The 20,975-nt window shown below is 37.7% G+C and overlaps 1 protein-coding gene across 1 annotated transcript in view; it reads right to left on the bottom strand.

The window, feature by feature from the left end:
* ADGRB3 (adhesion G protein-coupled receptor B3) overlaps positions 1-20,975 on the bottom strand; it is a 460,271-nt gene that overhangs the window by 235,151 nt on the left and 204,145 nt on the right. The window contains exons 8-9 of the mRNA XM_075046423.1: positions 18,092-18,193; positions 17,429-17,535 (exon numbers count right to left, since the gene is read on the bottom strand). Coding sequence (XP_074902524.1) covers positions 17,429-17,535; positions 18,092-18,193 — 209 coding nt within the window. The remainder of the gene's footprint in view (positions 1-17,428; positions 17,536-18,091; positions 18,194-20,975) is intronic.

Here is a 20,975-nt window from a genome sequence, read left to right as displayed (position 1 = left end):
TACTTTACTGAGAAAAAAGGTGTGAAAATTCTAAACACAGGCAAAAATATTAAATATTAAAGCTATTATAATATTAAAGCCATTATAACAAAGTTCGTCCTGTTAAAGAGAAGACAAAATAGTAGACTATGATGACAGAATTACTATGTTTATCAGGGAATCATGGATTTTATACTGAAGGATTCTGAAGTTGTCATGTTTCACCCATTTTCTTCTCTTTGGGCACCAATAATTTCTCAACGTCCATGTTCTGAAAGGAACTCCATGGGCTGGACTGCGGCTTTAATCTACTGCCATGAGGTAGCAAGGAACTGGTTGGTCTTCCTCAGAGGAACTGCTGTACGACCACTGTTGCCACTCATTAAACAACCAAGAGCTCTGAAAGGAGTAAATGCTAAGGTAGTCCTTGTTATAATCTAGTTTACTATGGGGAAGTACACCCTTCACCTCTGCCAGCCCAGCTTGGCTAGTCAATACAAGAGCGAGGGTTTAGGTGGAAGCTGATTATGGTGCTCTCTTCTGTAGCGCTAACAACACAAAGGTGCTAATTCGGAACAGTCAATGTTTTCAGGAAATGCAAATTGAATTATGAATTGCTCCTGCATATCAGCCAAGAGAGCATGCTTTGGTGGTAGCTCTCCCAGTAGACCTGTACAGGGCCAGTAATAAAGGTAATCCAAAATGCATATGCTGGTAGAATAATCCTCCTGATAAGAAGCTGAACTTGCGGATCTGACTAATTCTTAAAGCTGATTCAGCTTCCCAGGAAAATTCATAGTGTATCACAGACATGTCACAAGGCCACCCAAGGCTGAAAAAGAGTGCATGGTTTCAACAACCTATTTTTAAATATGCATATGAATTTATGTGTACAAACACAAGTTCTTCCAAATTGAAGCTAAATTAAAGAAAACATAAATGACCTGAGACAGACCTCACTCCAAGCAGAAGGGCTGAAGAGAAAATTCTGTGCAACTGGCAACCAAAATGCTGACACCGTCTCTGTAAATGTATCTTCAATTGCTTTTTAACTTGGCCTTATTACTGACATAGAGAGGGAAGGATGACTAATGTAACATAATTTGGTGGTGAAGTAGAATCAAGAGTGTAAAGATACCTTTTGTCACTTCCACATCTCCCCAGCTGCTTTGTGTGGATGTGTGAGGTTTCATTTAAAAAAACAAACACACAAACCCAAATAAAAGGATAGAATACGTAATAAAAATAGTACAGTTATCAAAAGGTTCAAAATAACTTTCATGAAAGCAATTTAAAAAGTGAAATCATCCTCTGACATAGACGATCTAAATACTTTTTTTTCATGCTGTTGGATCATACTTTGGTTACATTCTCAACCGGTCTTGAGATAGACTAGACATATGTAACACAAACCAGGGTTGGGTAAAGTGGCTGCTTCAAGTTACATCTATGGTTTTAAGTTGTCTTTGTAGCAGCTGGAGACTATTATGGACCAAAACAGGCTTGCCCAAGCCCTAGAAATACTTAAGACTTGGGAGAACACCTGCTCGCTGCAGCATGGACAGGGAAGGAATCTACTCTGTACCACGAGTACACAGGTACAAGCATAATTGTACAATCCAATATTTTCAACAACAGTTTCAGTGAGGAGAACTGAGGCAGTTAATTGTTTTTTTTTTTAACAAATATTTCAGCAGAAATACCTCCCTCAGTCTTCAGAATACTGTAATAAGTAATTAGGCAAGAAGCTTGCTTGCAGAAATCCTTTTGTGCAGTTCCTATTCATTTTAGAAGGAGGCATTGAAAGTAATCTTGTACGAAAATAATAGTGGAGAAAAAGGTGTGAGAAGAGAAGAAAAATTCATTTGAGTAAATTCAGCGATCTGATACTGTATACATAACATTATGAACTACTTTCTTTGGAACAAGCAAAAGCAAACAAGAACTTGATTTGTGATTTTTTTACTGTGAAATGTTGCCATTTGCCTCATCTGCTCACAAGCTGTGTCTGGGTAGCAAATTAAAAGAGCATCAGCTAGCACCGTAACACAGAATAGTAGAACTTTTGCTGGAACTCGTCCAGCTGTTCATTGACCCCAGAGCGTATTTCCAGATTTTGAGGATTAACAAAGTTCAATGTGTCTTTAGTCAAGCCCAAAAGACAACATAAAAGACAGTCCATAAAGCTGAACTCCCAAATCTCACACGTGCCTCAGGATGTACTGTGGGAAAGGCATCACACAACAAGAAGGCAGAGCTTAAGAGAGAACAAAGAGGTTCTTTTCATTCCAGTAACAACAGTAAAGTGATCAGTCCTCATAAAAACTCTACTGTGCTCTTATGCTTGTATAAAACACTGGTAGGAAAGCTATTGAACTATTTAGCATGTTATCTGATATTGCATTATTTTGCTTCCTTTTGCTCGATCTCTATGTTCACCCCCCTCTTTTTTTTTTCCATGTTCCTGCTAGACTTTAAAATCACATTTTAAAGATGGCAGGGGCCAATATGTTGTTGGTTTTGGACCATGCATAGCACACAGAAGTCTTGGTCTCAGCTGCTTTTGGAATGTAAATAATAAATTAAAATGAACCTAGTTTTGACTTTTTTAGGCTTTTGAGCAAGTAAAGCTCTGTTTTCAGTGAAAAAATTTACAGATCTCTAGCAGGAGAAGTGGTAGCTTGTCCTGGTTTTGGCTGGGATAGAGTTAATATTTTTTTTAGTAGCTGGTACAGTGCTATGTTTTGGGTTCAGTATGAGAAGAATGTTGGTAACACACTGAAGTTTTCAAGTAGTGTTTAGACTAAGTCAAGGATTTTTGGGCTTCTCATGCCCAGCCAGCGAGAAGGCTGGAGGGGCACAAGGAGTTGGGAGGGGACACAGCCAGGGCAGCTGACCCAAACTGGCCAACGGGGTATTCCATACCATGGGACGTCATGCCCAGTATATAAACTGGGGGGAGCTGGCCTCAGGGGATCATTGCTTGGGAACTAACTGGGCATTGGTCGGCGAGTAGTGAGCAATTGCATCACTTGGTTTGTATATTCTAATCATTTTATCATTGTCACTTTATCATTATCATTATTATCATTATTAGTTTCTTCCTTTCTGTTCTACTAAACTGTTCTTATCTCAACCCACACATTTTACCTTTTTTTTCCTGATTCTCTCCCCCATCCCACTGGGTGAGGGGGAGTGAGTGAGCAGCTGCGTGGTGCTTAGTTACTGTCTGGGGTTAAACCACGACAGAGCTGCAGTATACCCTTCAGTGCTTTCAGCAAGACACTTTGATTGCTTTTGGACACTGATAAAAAAGGTCTAGCAAGTGCCCACAACGCCACAGGACTAAATTATTACACCTACTTCAGAAGTAGCCAGGGTTGTGGTGCAGGTGGTTTAAAGTACCTCAGAATTATTGACTCTTAAAATTACAGCTCAGTTTGGAACTGTTTTTTTAAAAAATTGCATACTCAGAAAGCTCAGCTTCCCAGCACAAGTACCCTTCCTCCCGTGGGCCACACCACTCCTACACAGCCTGGTGAGCACCTTTTCTTCACCCTCTCAAGCTCCAACCCAGAATTTCCCTCCCCTGACGCTTATCCACCCCTCCAGGCCCACAGTGCCTTGAGTTAGACCAGCAGTATACCCTTAGAAGTAGTATAACAAACCAGAAGGTTGCAATGTGTTTAGGTAAGGAAAGTGGGTGAAAATTAGAGTTAATTAGGAGAACGTTTTGACTACAGACTGGCAAGCAATGTGCAGGGCAGGGTAAGAATTAGCAGCCTCTTTATTATCAGTTTATTACATAATGTATTTTCTTGTTGTAGGACAGCCTACACCTCCTAAACACAACTTTAAAATCACAGGCCATTCACTCAGCTGATATAAACTGGTACAACACTACTAAAGCCAATGAAAATGTCCGGATTAGTATGAGTTGAAGGTAGTGGATTACTTGCACAGCTACCACAAGAATCTTTCGGTGTGAAAATACAGAATATTCTCATCAGTAGTTAGCAGAATGTCTTTTTCACCATGCCACGTATTTTCTCTGCTATGATCGCTGTGATATTATGCACTGTCCAAGAAAGCTATTTTGGTCACCACTGTAGGTCCTTGTAGTTCTCTGTGAAGGTCATTTTTTAGTGGTCTTACAGGCAGGCTCATTAAAAATAAAGTTTATGAGCCGAGAGATAGTGAAATGAAGCAGCTGTTAAAGTGATACTTCAGTTGTCAGCCCAACCTCTAGCCGCCTTCACTATATGGCTGCATACTTGAAAAATTACTGAAATGTTTAACTGGACTTTGACTCAGGGTCCAACTGCCTTTGTCCCTCGATTTATCAGAAAGTATGATATAATAAAAATGCCTCTTTACAAAGTCAGAGCTCCTAGGCCTCCGGTATTGGAGTACAAATTTATTACTGCATAATAATTACTGCAAACTTAACAGCTAGACATGGATTAAAAGGACAGAAAACAATGAACCCTCAAGAAACCTATAAAAGATTGAAAAGAATGATTAATTTGAAGAGTAACTACACCATCATCCTTTTTTCATTATTTTTTAAGATGATGTTGGATTCATGGCTAGGTATTACTAATGATGTCATTAATACATTTTATGGTAGTGAGGACTATAAGAACCCAAATTAGGAAGCCTTAGATGGAAGTGAGGAAAGATAGCTTGAAATAAGAATATATCCTGAAATTGCTCATAATCTGCAAACCACTTTGCTTTGCACCTCCACAACCCAACACTAATATTTTTTAAAATATGTGCCATAATGCCTTAAGATGCAGAACAGGAAGGAATATTCACATCACCTGCAATAGCCACTTGAATTACACAACTGTATTAGAAACCTAAAAGCTCTAGAGAGTGTTGGTTCCTCTAGAGAACAACCCAGAAATCTTGTCTTCAATGCTCTGAATCACATTACCTGACCTCTGTGGCTTCTAATCTTGAGGCTGGAATTGATAGTACCCCCTCAGTAAATATTAATTAATGATTTTGTATTAAACTTACTTTTTTAGTTAACAGCATTGAGGTCCAGAAAGGTTGGAACCAAAATGCTGAAGTCTGTGTGCTTAAAGTTAGGCACATAAATTAAAAAGGCAAAAAAAAATATATTTTTGGCAGCTGAAATATTTCCACGGGTATAATCCTGCACTGAACTGAAGTGATGCAGCATGCTGAAGTTTAAACTATAATGTGATGTCATTGTGAGAACGGTCTTCCCTTCAGCTTTGAAAAAAACTTCATTACAGGGTGATTTTTCTGATTATTGGCAGATTGTCCTTTAACTATTTTAGCACAGAACCTAGAAGTTTCATTTACTTTCCCTTAATATAATTCATTATTTACAATTTATTTGTTTATTTTCAGGCTGTTAGTGTTCAAGAATATTGTTTCATCCATTTTTACAGGAAACAGAGTCTAAAGATACAGCTATGCATCTTCAGGTATGCATCTGAATATTCATAACCTAATGTCATATAAGAGTCTTTTCCCCTTTCTGGACATTCAACATTTTATGAAGGAGATTGCTAAAGCAATGCAAAATGATTTTCCACTTTGTCATCAGTGAAATTAATTAGTAGTCTCCATCTAGATCATGATAATTTAGTAATAAATAAACAGTTTCTGCAGAGAGAAAGGAAATCATATATTCCCTTTGTTTATAATAGAAAAGAGGAAAAGTAATTGGTATACATTGTGTCAAGGAAGATTAAGGATATATATTAAGGAAAACTTTTCAACTGTAAAGGAAATTATGTACCATAGTTTACCTGAAGAGATTATGCAGTCTTCCACATTGGAAGACTTAATAACAGTCAAGAAAAACAAAATGCTGGAATAACGCAAGTATAGCTGATTCTGATGGGACAGAAGCTTGGTCTGGATGATCTCATGAATTTCCTTTCAGTTCTATAATTCTGTAAAAGGTCCCTGCAAATATTCTGAAACCAAAGAAAAGCATCCTATGATTTACCCCAACCAGAAACATCAAAGTTTAAGGAGTGTCCTGAAGCTGAACTTTTACCTTCCTGCCTTTATCCACTGTCATGGTGTGCAATTTTCTGCACCAAGTTTCTGCAGATACTGTGCCTCAATCTGCCTCTGTGCACTCAGCTGAAATCACTGCAACCCTGTGCTTTAAGGAACTTATTCTAAATTTACACTGACAAAAAGAAAAATGAGGATTGTTTCACTGTGTACAAACAGTCGTCCCATTGTCATATACTTCTAAGTTTTCTTAGGCAAAATACTCCTCAAAACAGTGATTTGCCTTTAGAGAAAAGGAGCCAGCTTAATCACACAGAATCCTGTGCTGTTCTAGACATTCATCTCAGGCAAACTGAATCTCTGCACAGACACCAGAGAAATTATATGTGCTCTACTATATGTGATGAGGTGTATTGGAGAATCATTGAAAAAAATCATCTAGTATCTGTGGAAGTCTAACATGGTTTTAGACGGAGGATGTGAACAGCTCAGAGGGGTGCTTGGTTCTTTCTGTACCCTCTTTCTCTACCCTCTTTTGCAAGAAGACTCCTATTATTTTGCTCAAGAGATTTTTGTTTTTCCACTTTAACCCATTCCATAATTTTCTTTTTTTATCATCATCATCAATATCATCACTTATTCTAGTCCTTGAGATGTAACCACCAAATAGGTGACAGAGAAAGTCATTATAAAATTTCATTATTTTGATTTCTGCGTGGATTCAACAAAATATTTTAATGGATATTTTGAATAGATAAGACTGCTCTTCAGTAGAGCAACAAATGGCTCTAGGGATGAGAAATGAATAATCATTAAAGCAATCACTTCTTTTAGGGTTGTGGTTTTTTTCTTCTTATACTTATCACTGTGTTTGTTGACAAGGATTTCTATTATTCTTTTATTAAGTACTGCTATTAAATGCTCCAATTATCTGTGATTAAATACTGCTCACGTTGGCATGCTGTGTGAGATCTTGTTGTTGTTATTGTTGTTTCCTTTTTTAACCAGAGGGCATGTCTTCAAGATTTGTGTTATCTATGTATAATGCAACGTGACAAGAGCAAGAGCTGAGAGGAAAAAGAGAATGACGACTCTGAGAGGCTTGTTTTCCTTCTATGACAGACATAACATTGCTTGAGGTAAAGTCTCCTGGCTCTCCATACTGACTGAATGGCTGAGGCTGAGGGTCACAAAGGGACATACTACAAATGAGTTGTCTTTCTTTTTTTATAGTACATGGTCATCCTGGTAAGTATGCATCTCTAAAACATAAAACTCTGATTAACTCCTTCAACTTATATGTTTATTTGATTTTATCAATTTCTACCTTTATTTGATTTTATGTTTCTATACAGTCATTCTAGTGACACTCACTTCTGTTTGCAGGACAAACCAGAATGGTTTCTTCAAGGAAATCAGCATTATTGGGGAGCTCTAATTTCTGCAGGGGAGTACTGCAGTAAGTAATAGGCAAGAGAAAAATCCTTTGTGCCTCACACACTTAACAAATCTGAGCTTAAACATGGTGGGGGAATGCAGCAAATGGAGTAGTGGACAAAAAAGCAGGGGAATGAGTGTGAGTGTAAAACGCTGTGACCACTTCTTTGCCACTGGCTACCTGGCCCAATTCTTGCAGTCATTCTGCAGCTGTGTTGGAGTGAAGGTTCCTGCAGTTCTGGTAGACTTTAAGGGAAAATTAGATGAATTCTTTCTTTATTGAGTTCCTGAATGGCTTTCATCCTTGTTTTCCCTCTGGCCATACCCTCCTAGTGGAGTTCACCTGTTGGCTGCAGCATTGGTTGGTTTGGAATATCAATGTGATCAGGGAACACTCAGCTGCTCACTGCTGCAGCAGACACAGCAGCAGCAAAAACCATAGGAGCACATTTCATGTAACACACAGATTACTCTTTGGCAAACCAGACATGGAAAGATGATTACGGATGCTGAGATGGTAGTGGGGACTTTTCTTCAAATTTAACAAGTGGGATTGGTTGGCTATTAAAAAGCAGATATTCGAAAGCAGAAAGGAAGAAAAGCAACTTATCCAGTTGAATTAAGTCGTGATGTGCTTATGCAGAATAGGAGGTTTTCTCCCACTGTATAGCATCTCTAAGACTGAGGTGGATGTGTATGTTGGAGAGACCAGGCGCTGTAATTTCATGAACAGCAAAGGTACCACAGAAGCTTTAAACACATTTCACTCTCCTGATCCTAAGCTGCTCATCTCTGCTGCCTATCATAATAGAGACAGTTATGAAAAAAGCAGCCATTCACTTGGGATGGAGCAGTTGGTTTCTAGCTTACATATTTCATATGAGTGGCTGAAGTATTGGGTTATTTCCTCTCTTTGGCAAAGTGCGTATTTATTTGCAGAGAGCAAAGCGGATCTGTTAGGAGACTAAGAAAGCCACACTGACTCTATAACATGGTGTTAAAAGCACTCAAACCCCCAACATTTCAGTCCATGCAATGAGTTTGGCAGGGCAGGGCAGAGCAGGCAGAACTTTCTCACGAGCAAATGAGTGGCCTCACCATCAAGCAAACAGAAGTCATCAGCTTTTTTCTGAACTTTTTATCTTCTCCCATACAACATGGGAAAATGTTAGTGAGGCAGGAGAAAACTGCTGCGTGCCACAATCTCTTGATCAGTTGCTTTCTGATGAGAGAAAACAGTTTGCCATCCTCCTGTCAAGATACAGACGTGACAAAACAGAGCTGACTCCTGCAGATTCTGGGCTTGCAAGGGAGACAAGGCGAAGAAAGCAGAACATTTACCGGTATAACTCCCCTGCTTATCAAAGGCTGCGAAGGTGAGGATGAAGAGCTGGCATATACCAATATAAGGATAGACTGAGGCAGAACAAAAATGTTGTTATTGAGGTCTGTACATTCAAATCTACAAAACTAAGGCTGGCTGCTTTGCTCTGCAGCTATATAAAAAGAAATGAAGCACTAAACTAGCAAAAAAAGGAGCAGTAAACTTTTAGGAGGAAGCCTTTCATTCCCCAGACTACAGCAGTCATTTCAGTGAGGAGTACATGGACAGGCTGATACGCTGCCCTTGTAATATAATTTGGAAAAACAAAATCATCTCTAATGAGCTGCAGCTGAGCAAATCATTATTCACCTCAGAGTTCTTTTTATCAAATTATATTTTAGCCAAGCACTTGCAAAATTGTGAATAACACTGCTGTGGAAAAAGGGGAAACAGAATTATAGTATGAACTAGAAGCAGCAGAAATGCATTTTTATGGCTATATTATCAGTTTGATATGCAAAGATTCACCTGCATAAGTTCCCATACTCCTTCATAAGTGCTAATATCTTGACACCAGTGTGATATTTCATATGCAGATTTTTCCTTCCTAACTCTAAAGAATTAAGAGGTTTTTGGTTTTCCAACTTCCTCTTTCTGATAGAAAAGCAGCCCAGTTTGCACGAATGCATGTTTGATTTAGGGGTTATATCATTCAAATTGGCACAAATTAGCACCTTATTTTTATTGAAGCAACTAAATGTAGAAGTTAATCATCCAGGTTTGAAAACTGTGCTACATAGGTTTAGAAAATGGGCTGGTTTAGTAAAGATTTTCTGATAATACTGGAGATGACCTTCAGAAACAAAGTGTCTTGATGACAGGCTTTAGTCTTCCTCATTATTTATGAGCGTAGTACAGATCTCTTCCAAACTAGAGTGTCCAAAAGCCATTTAGAGGAATTCTCACTTTAGGCAAAAGGGCTATTGCAGTATGTGGTGAGGCAGTGATATATTAGTAATATTTTTTTAAGCAGATCCCTCACAAAATTATCTTTTTTTTCTGATTCAATAAATCCTATCACTTAGAATACAGGCATAACAGAGTAGAAAATAGAAATAGCCCTCTATAGGCAATTATTTTCTCCATTTACACATAGTCCATGGTAAGATCTTACTCATTAATGGTTTTCATTAAAAATGGTCATACAGGCTTCAGATATTCATTTCATAAAGATCTCATAAGCTATGAAAACTCATCGCTCTTCCATACCAAACTATTTTAATCGCAGTTTCATTTTCTGCATTAACTCTGATTCAAGTCATTTGTTTCTTGGGTTTTGGGGGGTTGGGGGAGGGGATGAGTGGTTTCTTTGTTAGGTTTGGTTTTTTGTTTGGTTTTGTTTATTTATTTTTTTTTCTAATTTAGGTGGCTATCATCCGTAGAATGGATTAAGAATAGATGAAGTAGTCTTTAGCTATGTCTCTCAGAAACAGTTGTTCATACCAAGAATGATTAAGGATGCTCCCAATGCTAGGGTCTTGCTGCTTAGTCTTCTTGCTTGTAGTGGACCAAATCTGATAGGCTTCAGGAGAGTATGAAAATGAAATTAACTCTTATTTGAGGCATTTCAGTGACTCTTTTCTTCTCAGATACCACCTGAGGTAGGCCTGTGGGCTCCTAATCACTGATTCTATTCTTGGTCCTGCAGTCACTCACATCCAATCATAGTACAAATAGTTGAATTTATTATACTCAGGAAAGATTTTACCCTGTTTATCCAAATGAACAACGTAAAAAAAAAAAAAAAAAAAATCGTCAAAACAGAGTATGACATTTCTCGGCTGATCCTAACCACTTCAGGTGTGCTGGCTGAAACTTGCAAGAACATGAGAATTGAAAACTGAAAAAAAAAAAAGCCTCAGAGAATGCATTCTCCATTGCATTACTTTTTACAGCGAAGACTAGAGGTCTTCCTATGAGAGGTACACTAGTTCAAGAAAAGGTCATGCAGGAAATCATGCTAATTTATCATGACAGTCCCCTTCTAGACTCAACACTTAGAAAGCAATAAAGACCAAACCAGAAATTAGATATCGCCTTATATACCAAACAATAGTTGCAGCAAGAACAATTAATAGCTTACTAACATACACTTGAAATCCTAGAAATGAAATAAATGCCAAAGACTAAATTTGAAGTTTGGTCTGTCTCAAACTATCAATTGCACAGCCCAGTTGACTAGATTCTGACATCCAAAATACATACGTGCAGTATGTCTTTTGCTTTAGTATCTTTGCGCCACAAGATTCAGTTTGCAGTCTCTCATGGTAATGCTAAACCTAACTTGACAGTGTATTCAGTCAGTGGAGTTGTGTAATGTCTGATCTACTTATAAAATTTCAAGTATGCAGAATAATACTTTAGAGTATTTTAGAGATATATTTCTTTTATGAAAATATATCTCAGAAGATACTAGTCCAAATTAACCAAGTGCTAGCTCAAGTAAACAATTTTAGGTAAAATAGTTAGGCAGACCATTTTCTGCTTCCAGATCAAAAGAAGATCATAAGCAATGAGGAGAATACTTCATAATATTATGCAGTCTACGTTTGGGTCATTAGATCATCATCTAATCTGCCTTTCTATATATAACAGTCCACTAAGCTACCAACAGATACTCTTTAAAAAGATTAAAATATGCTAGTTAGGCCAAAGAAGTTCAGTTTTCAGAAAATGAAACTATTTGCCAAAGGTAGAAAGAGAGAATAGGCTTTAACAAGGTCCATAACTTCTGCTATAGCAGTAATTGATTTGGTAAAATTTTCTGAAAACCCAAACCATGTGTACCCCACAGAGGGGGAAAACAACTCCAAATTCTGAGAATATAATCTGGAATTAGAAAAGCAGGGAAATCCCTCCCGGTTATCTAAAATCTGGTGATCAGCATGTGACCAAGAACTATCCAGAAGGAACTGAAGAAAGGAGATCTCCTGCCACTAGATCTTATTCAACCTTATGACTTTACTTCATCTCCATCCACAATAAAACAGACACTTTGAAGACTTTCTTTGTTGTAATCTCCTCTTTCTTAAGAACACATTTAACAAATTGTGCATCATTGGGCAAAATACTCCTTCTTAGCTGCAAAGATGACTGATAGCAGTCCTGAAACACTGTGCTTGACTAAGAGCATTTTCTTAACGCAAAGCTGCAGGTACTGTAAACATACTAGGGCAATACAAGAAATCCAGAACAAAATCTGATATATAACCTGTGATGTTTCTTTTTCTTTGCATCAAGTTATTGCTTGATCCTCTAGGTCACGATTCTAAAAGGCAAAGCATACCTATTTATCACTTTGCATTTTCCACTTATAGTGCATTAGTAAGAATAATGCTAATTAGGTTCTTTAAGTATTATTATTAGAGCTAACCAAATAATTTCTCAAGGGTTTATTTCATGGATTTTGTCATTTTTGTCCCTTAATTTGTTCAGTGAATAATTTTTCATATTAGTCAACCAGCTGTATAAGCTGGTCAAACAGTGTTTGTTGAATTCATTTGATGACTGATTTGTACCAAATGTTGCATAAATTATTCATGACTAATTAGTTTTTGTTATTCAAAGAGATGTAATTACCATCCCTAGTTTTAAAAGGGACCTGTATTCCATAGTGCACCAGGTAAAATAAACTAACGAAAGTACAGGCTGTACATTTGTGGCATAGCTGAAGTGCATCATCCTCTTAACTGCTTTTACTCAAGCACCTACACATGAATGATGTAGGGCACTGTGCCCTCAAAAGATGTACGCTGACTGCTAATCTCCACTCCACAAACCAAACCATTCCCCTTCACCGTTTCATCATGTTCTAGTGTATAGTCTCTTCAGAGGCCATGTAGTTATATTTTTACCATGCCAGGGATTCTTTTTGTGCTGTCATATGGGAGGTATGAACATTAAGAAGGAAAGTGGCTAGGCACGAATCCAGAAGACCAGAGATAAATTTCCTGCTTAATTGGTCTCACTCAGTTCCCCATCAACAAAAAATGGAGATGTAGTAGAGCCTGATCACAAGCATACGTTGAGCAGATATATTAATTAAAAATTGTGAATTACTCTGAAACTGTTGCAATAGAATATTAAGTACAATATTGATATATGTATCAAAAAGTGGTCTACTTTTCTAGACAATTCCATTTAACCAATGGAAAACCCTGCTTTCTTCTGAGGTGCCAGTACCCTGCATCTGAAGTGCCAGTATGTGCCCATCCTAAGTAGAGGCAGTAACTCTGCCTGGCACATTCTGTAAGTGGCTGGAAAAAGAGCTAAATTATTCATGGTGCTGGGGGTTATGATCAAAGTATATTATCTTTAGCATTATGAGTGTATTTTTAACTTTACTGACTCTTTACCTTTTGCAAATAGACTTCCAAATGGATTTTGAGATGAAAAGATAGCACCGTTTTAGCATGATTTACATAGCTACCATATTGGTCTCCATACAACTCTAGAGTCAAGCTGAAGAACATGCAGCACTAGCTGGGTTTCTGCTACTTTAATACTGCTTATTAAGGGTTGAAATTTGTCCCATGTCACTTCAGGTGAGTAATAGAGGAAAATGTAAAAATACAAGAGGTTTTGTGCATGAGGCAGTGAACCTACTCTAGCTACATACAGTAAGGAAACAGTCTTCAGGGGTCAATCACGTGTGGTTATGTGGTAAAATTCTACACTATCTTTAGCATAGAATTCTGGCTTAATGAGGCCATCTGCTGAAAACCTGTGTTAAAGTTTGTAGGAAAATGTTACCTTTAGGAAGAAAGTAAAAATCATACTGATATTAGAGTGGAAGTCTATGAATTAAATTTTCAGGATTTCTGCCTTGTATGAATTTCCAGTTTTCTGCAGTCATGTGAGTCACAGAGTCAGAGGATCATGGAATGGTTGAAGTTGGAAAGGACCGCTGGAGGTCACCTGGGCCAACCTCCCCCGGCTCAAACAGGGTCACCTACAGCCAGCTGCCCAGGACCACGTCCAGGTGGGATCTGAATATCTCCAAAGATGGAGACTCCACAACCTCCCTGGGCAACCTGTGCCAGTGCTCGGTCACCCTCACAGTGAAAAAGTGTTTTCTGATGTTCAGATGGCACCTCCTGTGTTTCAGTGTGTGCCCATTGCCTGTCACTGGGCACCACTGAGAAGAGCCCGGCTCTGTCCTCCTTGCACCCTCCCTTTGGGCATTTAGACACATTGATAAGATCTCCGCTGAGCCTTCTCTTCTCCAGGCTGAACAGTGCCAGCTCTCGCAGCCTTTTGTCACAGGAGGAATGCTCCAGTCCCTTAATCATAGTGGCCCTTTGCTGGACGTGCTCCAGTAACACCACATCCCTCTCGTACTGGGGAGCCCAGAATTGGACGCAGTACTCCAGGTGTGGCCTCACTGATGGACACATGCAGCCCTGACCTCTACTCACACTCCAAGCTGCCCAAATGTAAGATGTTTTTACTATATAAACAGTAAATACAGGTAAATAAAATAGCCACGGGAATTGTCTAGCCCTGAGGCCGATGAGCACAGACAGCTTGTATCCCTCAAGCTAAACTCTCCTTCCCTCCTCTGTCCCAGAAAGCGATGGTTTTATTGCCTGCTGGGAATGGTCTCTCTGACATGCTATCCTCTAAAGGATGCTAGGCATTGTTTGGGGAGTGCTCACTGGTATGTTCTTAAATTATATCAGGGAGTATGCTAACAGATAAAAAGTTAAACAGTGTAGATGACTGCAAGGACAATATTTAAGCTTGGGCAGTCACCCTGTTTAGTTTGTTTACCGGTATAACTGTAAGCTTCCAGTCCAGAATCTGTGTAGCCAGGTTAGCAGGGTCTGTGGCCAAGGCAGTATTCTCTGGCTCCCAGCATATGAAATGCTTTTCTTTAGAGAGTATTTGCTTGGGTACAGCACCATGTGAATTCAACTACATGACTTCTGGGCTGGTTCTGGATCCTATGTGGCTTGTTTGGATAGCAAAGAGACAGGGACCTATTCCTCCAGGCAGGCATGCTTTAATGTATTAAGTATTGTATGTATATTATGTATATCAACTGCTTTAAATCAACTTCAGAAATATCATTTTTGAAGACTATACACCTACTTTTGTTTTATATATTTCAGGTAAGAAATGAACAGGATTCAGCTCACACTCAGATTTTATGGGAACATTCACAGTACTGAGTGACATCCCCCACTACTCCAGGTCTAAGTTGGTAAAATAACATTATTGGTAAGTTAAGCACACTGAGGCATCTCATAAATGCTTTCATAAGCACACATATTTATTATAGCAACACCGTCTGTCAGCAACTTCCTTATAAAGCCCTATTTTCAGGGATTTCTAGAGCTGACATATGTATCGTGGGGGGACAAGCCTACATTTGCAGGGTGATGACCTTAGAGGTCTTTACCTCTATTTTCTATGATTCTTTAAATATGCTATGTTGTTCACTTTGAGAAGCAGTAAGATGTAAGACAATCTGATTTTCTTTGTAAGCAGCTCCCAAGTGTAAAATAAATCCACTTTTCTCCTTTAATTTGTGTGCATATAAACTAGACTGAAATTTTGTACAGCAATAAGACGATGTTTAGATGCTTGTGTAATTTTAAAGAAGCTTTAGCTATTTTTAAATGTTCTTTGGCAAAAGATTATTCCACAGTGTGGTCTAATCGTATTTAATATTTTGAAAAAGGAAATATAGAAGAATAGATAAATCTGATCTGGGTTAGAAGTGCCTTCTTTTGTCCAACAATGACCCCTTCCTGCCAGGCAGACTTGCAGCTCTTCAAAAAATATCAGTGCCTCACCAAAAGTTAGCCAGGTAAGTCAAACCACTGAATAACATGAAAGAGCATTTCCCACTGTGTGAGTTGCTTATGAATGACTTCTAGCAATAACATAAAAAGAAAAAGGCTGAATATCACTACAGAATCAGTGGCATGAGAATCAATGCTATGAATAAATGTTGATAAGAAATGCAAAAAGGTAAGAGCGGAGGAAAAAAACTCTAAAGGAATGGTCTTCTGGTCAGGCAGGTCAAGATGAATAAATCCTTTAAACTATTTCAAAATCCTCTAAATATTTCCGAAGTTTGTAATATTTAAATGCAAAATTAGCAAGTAAAAGAGAAGTAATTTGCTTTGCTTTGAAATATCTCAATGTTTTCAATCACAAAATGTGAATTTTTTGTTCTGCAATATGACATTATTAGTATTCAAAACTGTATACATATATTACCTACAGTCATTGCCTTTATTGTGCCATTTACCAAAATAAAGATGCTAAGCAAATGAAATACAAATGTGTAGCTGTCCATGCCCATAAAGTATGCTTAGACATACTATATGCAGCTGTTGCAAAAGAATAAAATATCAAATTTTAAAATGCAAAACAGTTACAGACAACTTAATGTTGCTCTTTCCAGCATGACCACTAAAGGGATAGAGCAACCTGCAGACAGCTATATAAAATAGGAAAGTTACTCTGCAGTGGGGAAAATTGCTTTGACACTTTATTCTGTGTTATTTTAAAAATAATGTTTGCTTTGGCTTACCCTGAAACTGAATCCCAGGCCTCAATTAAGTTGGAATCTAATGAAACAGAAATGCAGCTCAAGGGAATTAATCAAAATCTCCTCTAAGTGGCAAGCCAGATTGAGGAATGACAGCCAGGCTACTACTTTTCAAGCCAGCAAGATTTTTAAACATGCTGCAGAAGTGTTGCACTCAGTTGAGAGGTTGGGAAGTTATGAAGCACACGGCTGTATTAGTGCCCCTCTGCTGAATGATTAATGGAGCAGTGGCCTTTGGAAAAGGAGGCAGAGTAATAAGAATGTCAGTAAAATATATCATGCAGGCAAAAACCACTGTCCATGAGAGTGTTCAAAGGAGCTCTTCCCACAATAGTATTAACCTGGCTGAATGCTTCAGCTATGGAAATAGAATGTAATTATATACCTAGCATATACCAACACAGTATATTTACAGTGCAATATATACAATGTATTACATCTATGCATATAAACATACTTAGGCAGTAGATAAATGTATAATGCATATGCTTTGCAAAGAAACTTTTTGTTAAGCATACTGAAAAAACCCACAATATTTCTTCATCTAGAGTTACTTTACTTTTTCCAAGACACTGCAATAGCTTTACCCTATAATCATTTCCTATTGTTACATTTGAAGGTGAAGTTCTAAATTTGACAGCAAAAAGAAATATCGTTTCTGACTTCCTAGTGTGCAATTAAAGAATTCAAGGTATTATGAAATTACTCAGCAGGTCACTCTTCCACTAAATCTCATTTATTCACACCTCATTTTCTAATAAACCACAATATGTCTTACCTCTGACCCCTATAAAAATTTCACACAGTGGACAACAAAAAAGGGAATCTGATTAATTTTTCCATTTCTACAATAAGAAAAAACCTCTTTCACTCAAACACCAGCAATAGACAAGATCAGAATAACAGACATTAATATAAAGTATTCTTTCTTAGGTCTATTTTCTTCCTGGCATTTATCAGAAATCTGACTTGAGAGTAAATAAGTAAGATTTTTTTCACACCAATGATTAGTAATGAATAAACAGAGCAAGTACTAAAGCTGGCTTTGCACCTACTGAATGCTGCAAGTGTCTGTACTCATTTGATATGCATCTAGCAAAGCTTGGATGTTCCCAGAAGGCCACTCCATGAACACTGAGAGAGCAGCGTCTGCTAGTGGTGCCTGTAAGTCACAAAGAGAGAAAATATTTATATAAGTGAAAGCAATTGGGAAGAATGAACCTTATTTAAACTACGTTCTATGCTATTTTAAAAGCACACAGAGAAACAATTTCATGCAATGATCATCAGTATTTAGAGAGTAGTATAAGATTCTGAAACATTTCAGTGTTCGCTTGGTGGGTGTTTAGTAGTGTTTTCTTAAGTAAAAAGATTTTTATGTTTTGCTTAATTTTCATCACTTTGCCTGATAGGTCCCGTCAGATTGATTTCTTCTCAGCTTTTTCTCTCTGGCTATAATGCATATATGTATGTGTATACATATATATACACACCACAGACCCAGGCATATATGTAAGCTATAAAAGACAGTAGTATATATACATATGTATACTACATGTGTGTATATGCATACGTAAATATGTGGGGTTTATATAGATATACTCACATATGCGCATACAAACACATATATACGAGTCTAGTAATGATTATGTCTAGAACACAATGCAAAAGATTTCTCCCCTTTTTTATTATCATATAATTTCAAAGTAATACTGTACCCGTGGCATTGAGAGGACATCGATTGAATGCCATGTCCCCAGCTGGGGTCCTTTTCCACACCATTGACATCAAATAGTCTTCAGGACATATTTCATAAGGTGCTGCCATTTAGAAATGAGAATTTAAATAGAAACATTAGTGTAAACCAGATATTTTATATCAGAAAAGTTTAGTCTTCAATCTTGTCCTAATTTTTCCTGAGATCTGTATGTTACCATCATTTGGTTTAATTCTAAGAATGAACTACAAAACTGCAAAAATGCAAAACCTGTAACTTTTGTATATCTGTCTTTCTGGTGGTATTTATTTCCTATAATCTGTGCCTTTATTCTCTTCAGCAAACAAACACTCTTTAGGTTGTAGCTGCAATGTTAATACATTTGAATCTTTTCTTTTTGCTCTATTTTGATCAATAACATTAAGCATCTATCAGAAGATGATGATACTTAAAATGTTATAAGCTCCGATCCTAATCTTACACTAAAATTTTTAAATATTTTTCTAAAACTTAAACTGTATGTGAAAGAATCAGTTCTGAAACCGCAGTTGAAACATTAAATGTGCTAAAGGTATCGAATGAGAGCTGTATATTCTGAAGACCAAAAAGCAGGTTATTTCTTTGAAATGTGTTTCAGTACAAGTTGGTAATTAAGCAAGTATAGTCAATAACGTGGGACTGGGTGGCTATAAAACAAAATGGCCTTTTACTGGTTATTGCAATACCATTTAAAGGGAAAAAAATTTTTCACAATTACATAGTAACAGAATTGCATGGGGAAAAATAAGCTTCTGCAAATGCTTCTTGTTTTATTTTCACATGGTTGTGACTTACAGATTCCTTTTGCTCCTTGTATTTTTACTGTAGATTCCCAGTTTATGATTTTTGAGTAAATTAGATCAACACAGCGAACATCTGGCTGAAGTCGTCTCACAACTTAAAGCACTGACAAATGCTAGTTACTGAAACCTAATTCATTCCAAGTTCAGCAAAGAAAGCACATGAGTTGTTTAAAGGTATTATTATATGTATTTCAGGAAAATTGTAACCCCACTGTATTACAGCAAAACAGTTATGAAACAAGAAAAAGGAAAAGAGAAAGGAAATTCTATCACTATAGCAGCTGGAGTGATAAGGCAGAAAGCAATTCAATGATTCACCCATGGTTGCACGGGAAATCTCTAGCAGAGGCAGGAACAGACTACAGATTTTGCCCATCCCATTACCTAATCCATAAAACTGACCATCTTCCCTGTTTTGTACTTCTGTTGACGGAAGAGTGAGGTGAGTAAGGGAACTGAGCAGACTTTCACACAAAGCTGTACCCTCTCTTTGTGGAGGACAAAGAATACCTTGCAGATGGCTCAGTAATACTAATATGAATCACAGTTGGGCAGAAAAATTGCTTGCTAAATTTGCCTCACCATCAGCATCCCTGAATTGTAAATCAAGACAGTTGGTGCTGCTAAAAAAGCAAGACATCCATTAATGGCAAAACCCAAAGAAAGTTGGTTATATTCATAATCTAGAATCCTAACACTGCTTCAGACATGCCCAAAAAGTGAATGTATCAGGCCAGTGTTACGATGGGAAAAGCCAGATTTTGATAAACATAATCCATCTGGTGACATAAGCAAACACAATTACCATCCTATTACGACCTTGTAAACAAAAGAAATGTTTTGATTTGGGGAGTGTAAATTAACATAATAAGGAGGTAATATTATAAATTACATAAATTTGCTAAAGCCTAGAGCTCTTTGAGAAGTATATTTGTCATGCAGCTGTGGCCATTTCAAACATATAGTGTTCGCTAATCAACACTTTAGGTGTTGATTCTCAGAACTAAAACTCTTACTTCCCTCCAAATACTGAATGTTAAATGTGGTTTTTCTTCTGAAAAAAATATATACATGCATATATATGCATACTTATATACACCATATTTTCTCTTTTATGTTAGCAAGTCACAGGTAGTATCAGAGATTTCCCATCTATTTGGAACAGATTTGTGTGCTTTTGCGACACACTTTTCAGAACTCAAGATTACGTTTTAACTTTAGCTTAGTGCCAGAGATAATCTGTGCACCTCTGTGTTGTGTTCAAAGTAAAAAGGCATTCCCAAGACCCAGAGTTATCAGGAAAGAGTGTGGGAGCAAGTCAGAGCTTGGAAGAGGTATCGCTTAGGCCAGGCAAGGAAGTTTTCCTCGTCCCTGGCTGATTCGCTGCCTTTCAACCCATTGTACAAATACCTTGGATCAAAGAATGCTGCGCATAAAAAGCGAACCACTTCTTCCCAAAGCTAAAGTATATCTGGCAGAGCTGACTAATCAGGCATCCACCCACATTAAAGCATCTGTGAGGCTCCAACCCATGGTGCCCATGGAGACATTACAGTCACGCTGGAGTGGTATTATATCTGAGTTAAAAAGCCTCACTGGCTCTGCTGGCTCTGCTCAGGACCAGTTCAAGTATTTCTGTAACTATGGCACAATTAATTCATAACACACCCACAGACAAATATGAGTTAGCTGTAAAAAATCATAGAGAATTGCTAAAATTTAGAAGCAAACAGCAAATACCGAGGTAAATTTGCTAAAATTGGCAAATAAAAAGCAGATCTTTCTTTCACTGATTATGTGATTCAGCAATATCTTCCCACATAGAGCATGTACTCAAATTTACCATGTTATACCCCTGTAATGACAGGCCTGATTTCATCCCACCTAAGCACAAACACTCAACAAAGTCAGTGGTCTAGAAGCACAGTCTTCCTCTGACATTACTGCTGAGAGGACATGCATCTCCAAGAGGCAAACAACCCACCTGGGACCTGAGGAAGCTCGGTACAACACACAGACACGCACAAGCAAGAGACACGCACA

Source organism: Buteo buteo, chromosome 15 (genome assembly GCF_964188355.1).
Source record: "Buteo buteo chromosome 15, bButBut1.hap1.1, whole genome shotgun sequence".
NCBI classification, from domain to species: Eukaryota; Metazoa; Chordata; class Aves; order Accipitriformes; family Accipitridae; genus Buteo; species Buteo buteo.
Note: the sequence above shows the minus strand (reverse complement) of the source record. Positions and strands in the feature narration are given on the sequence as shown.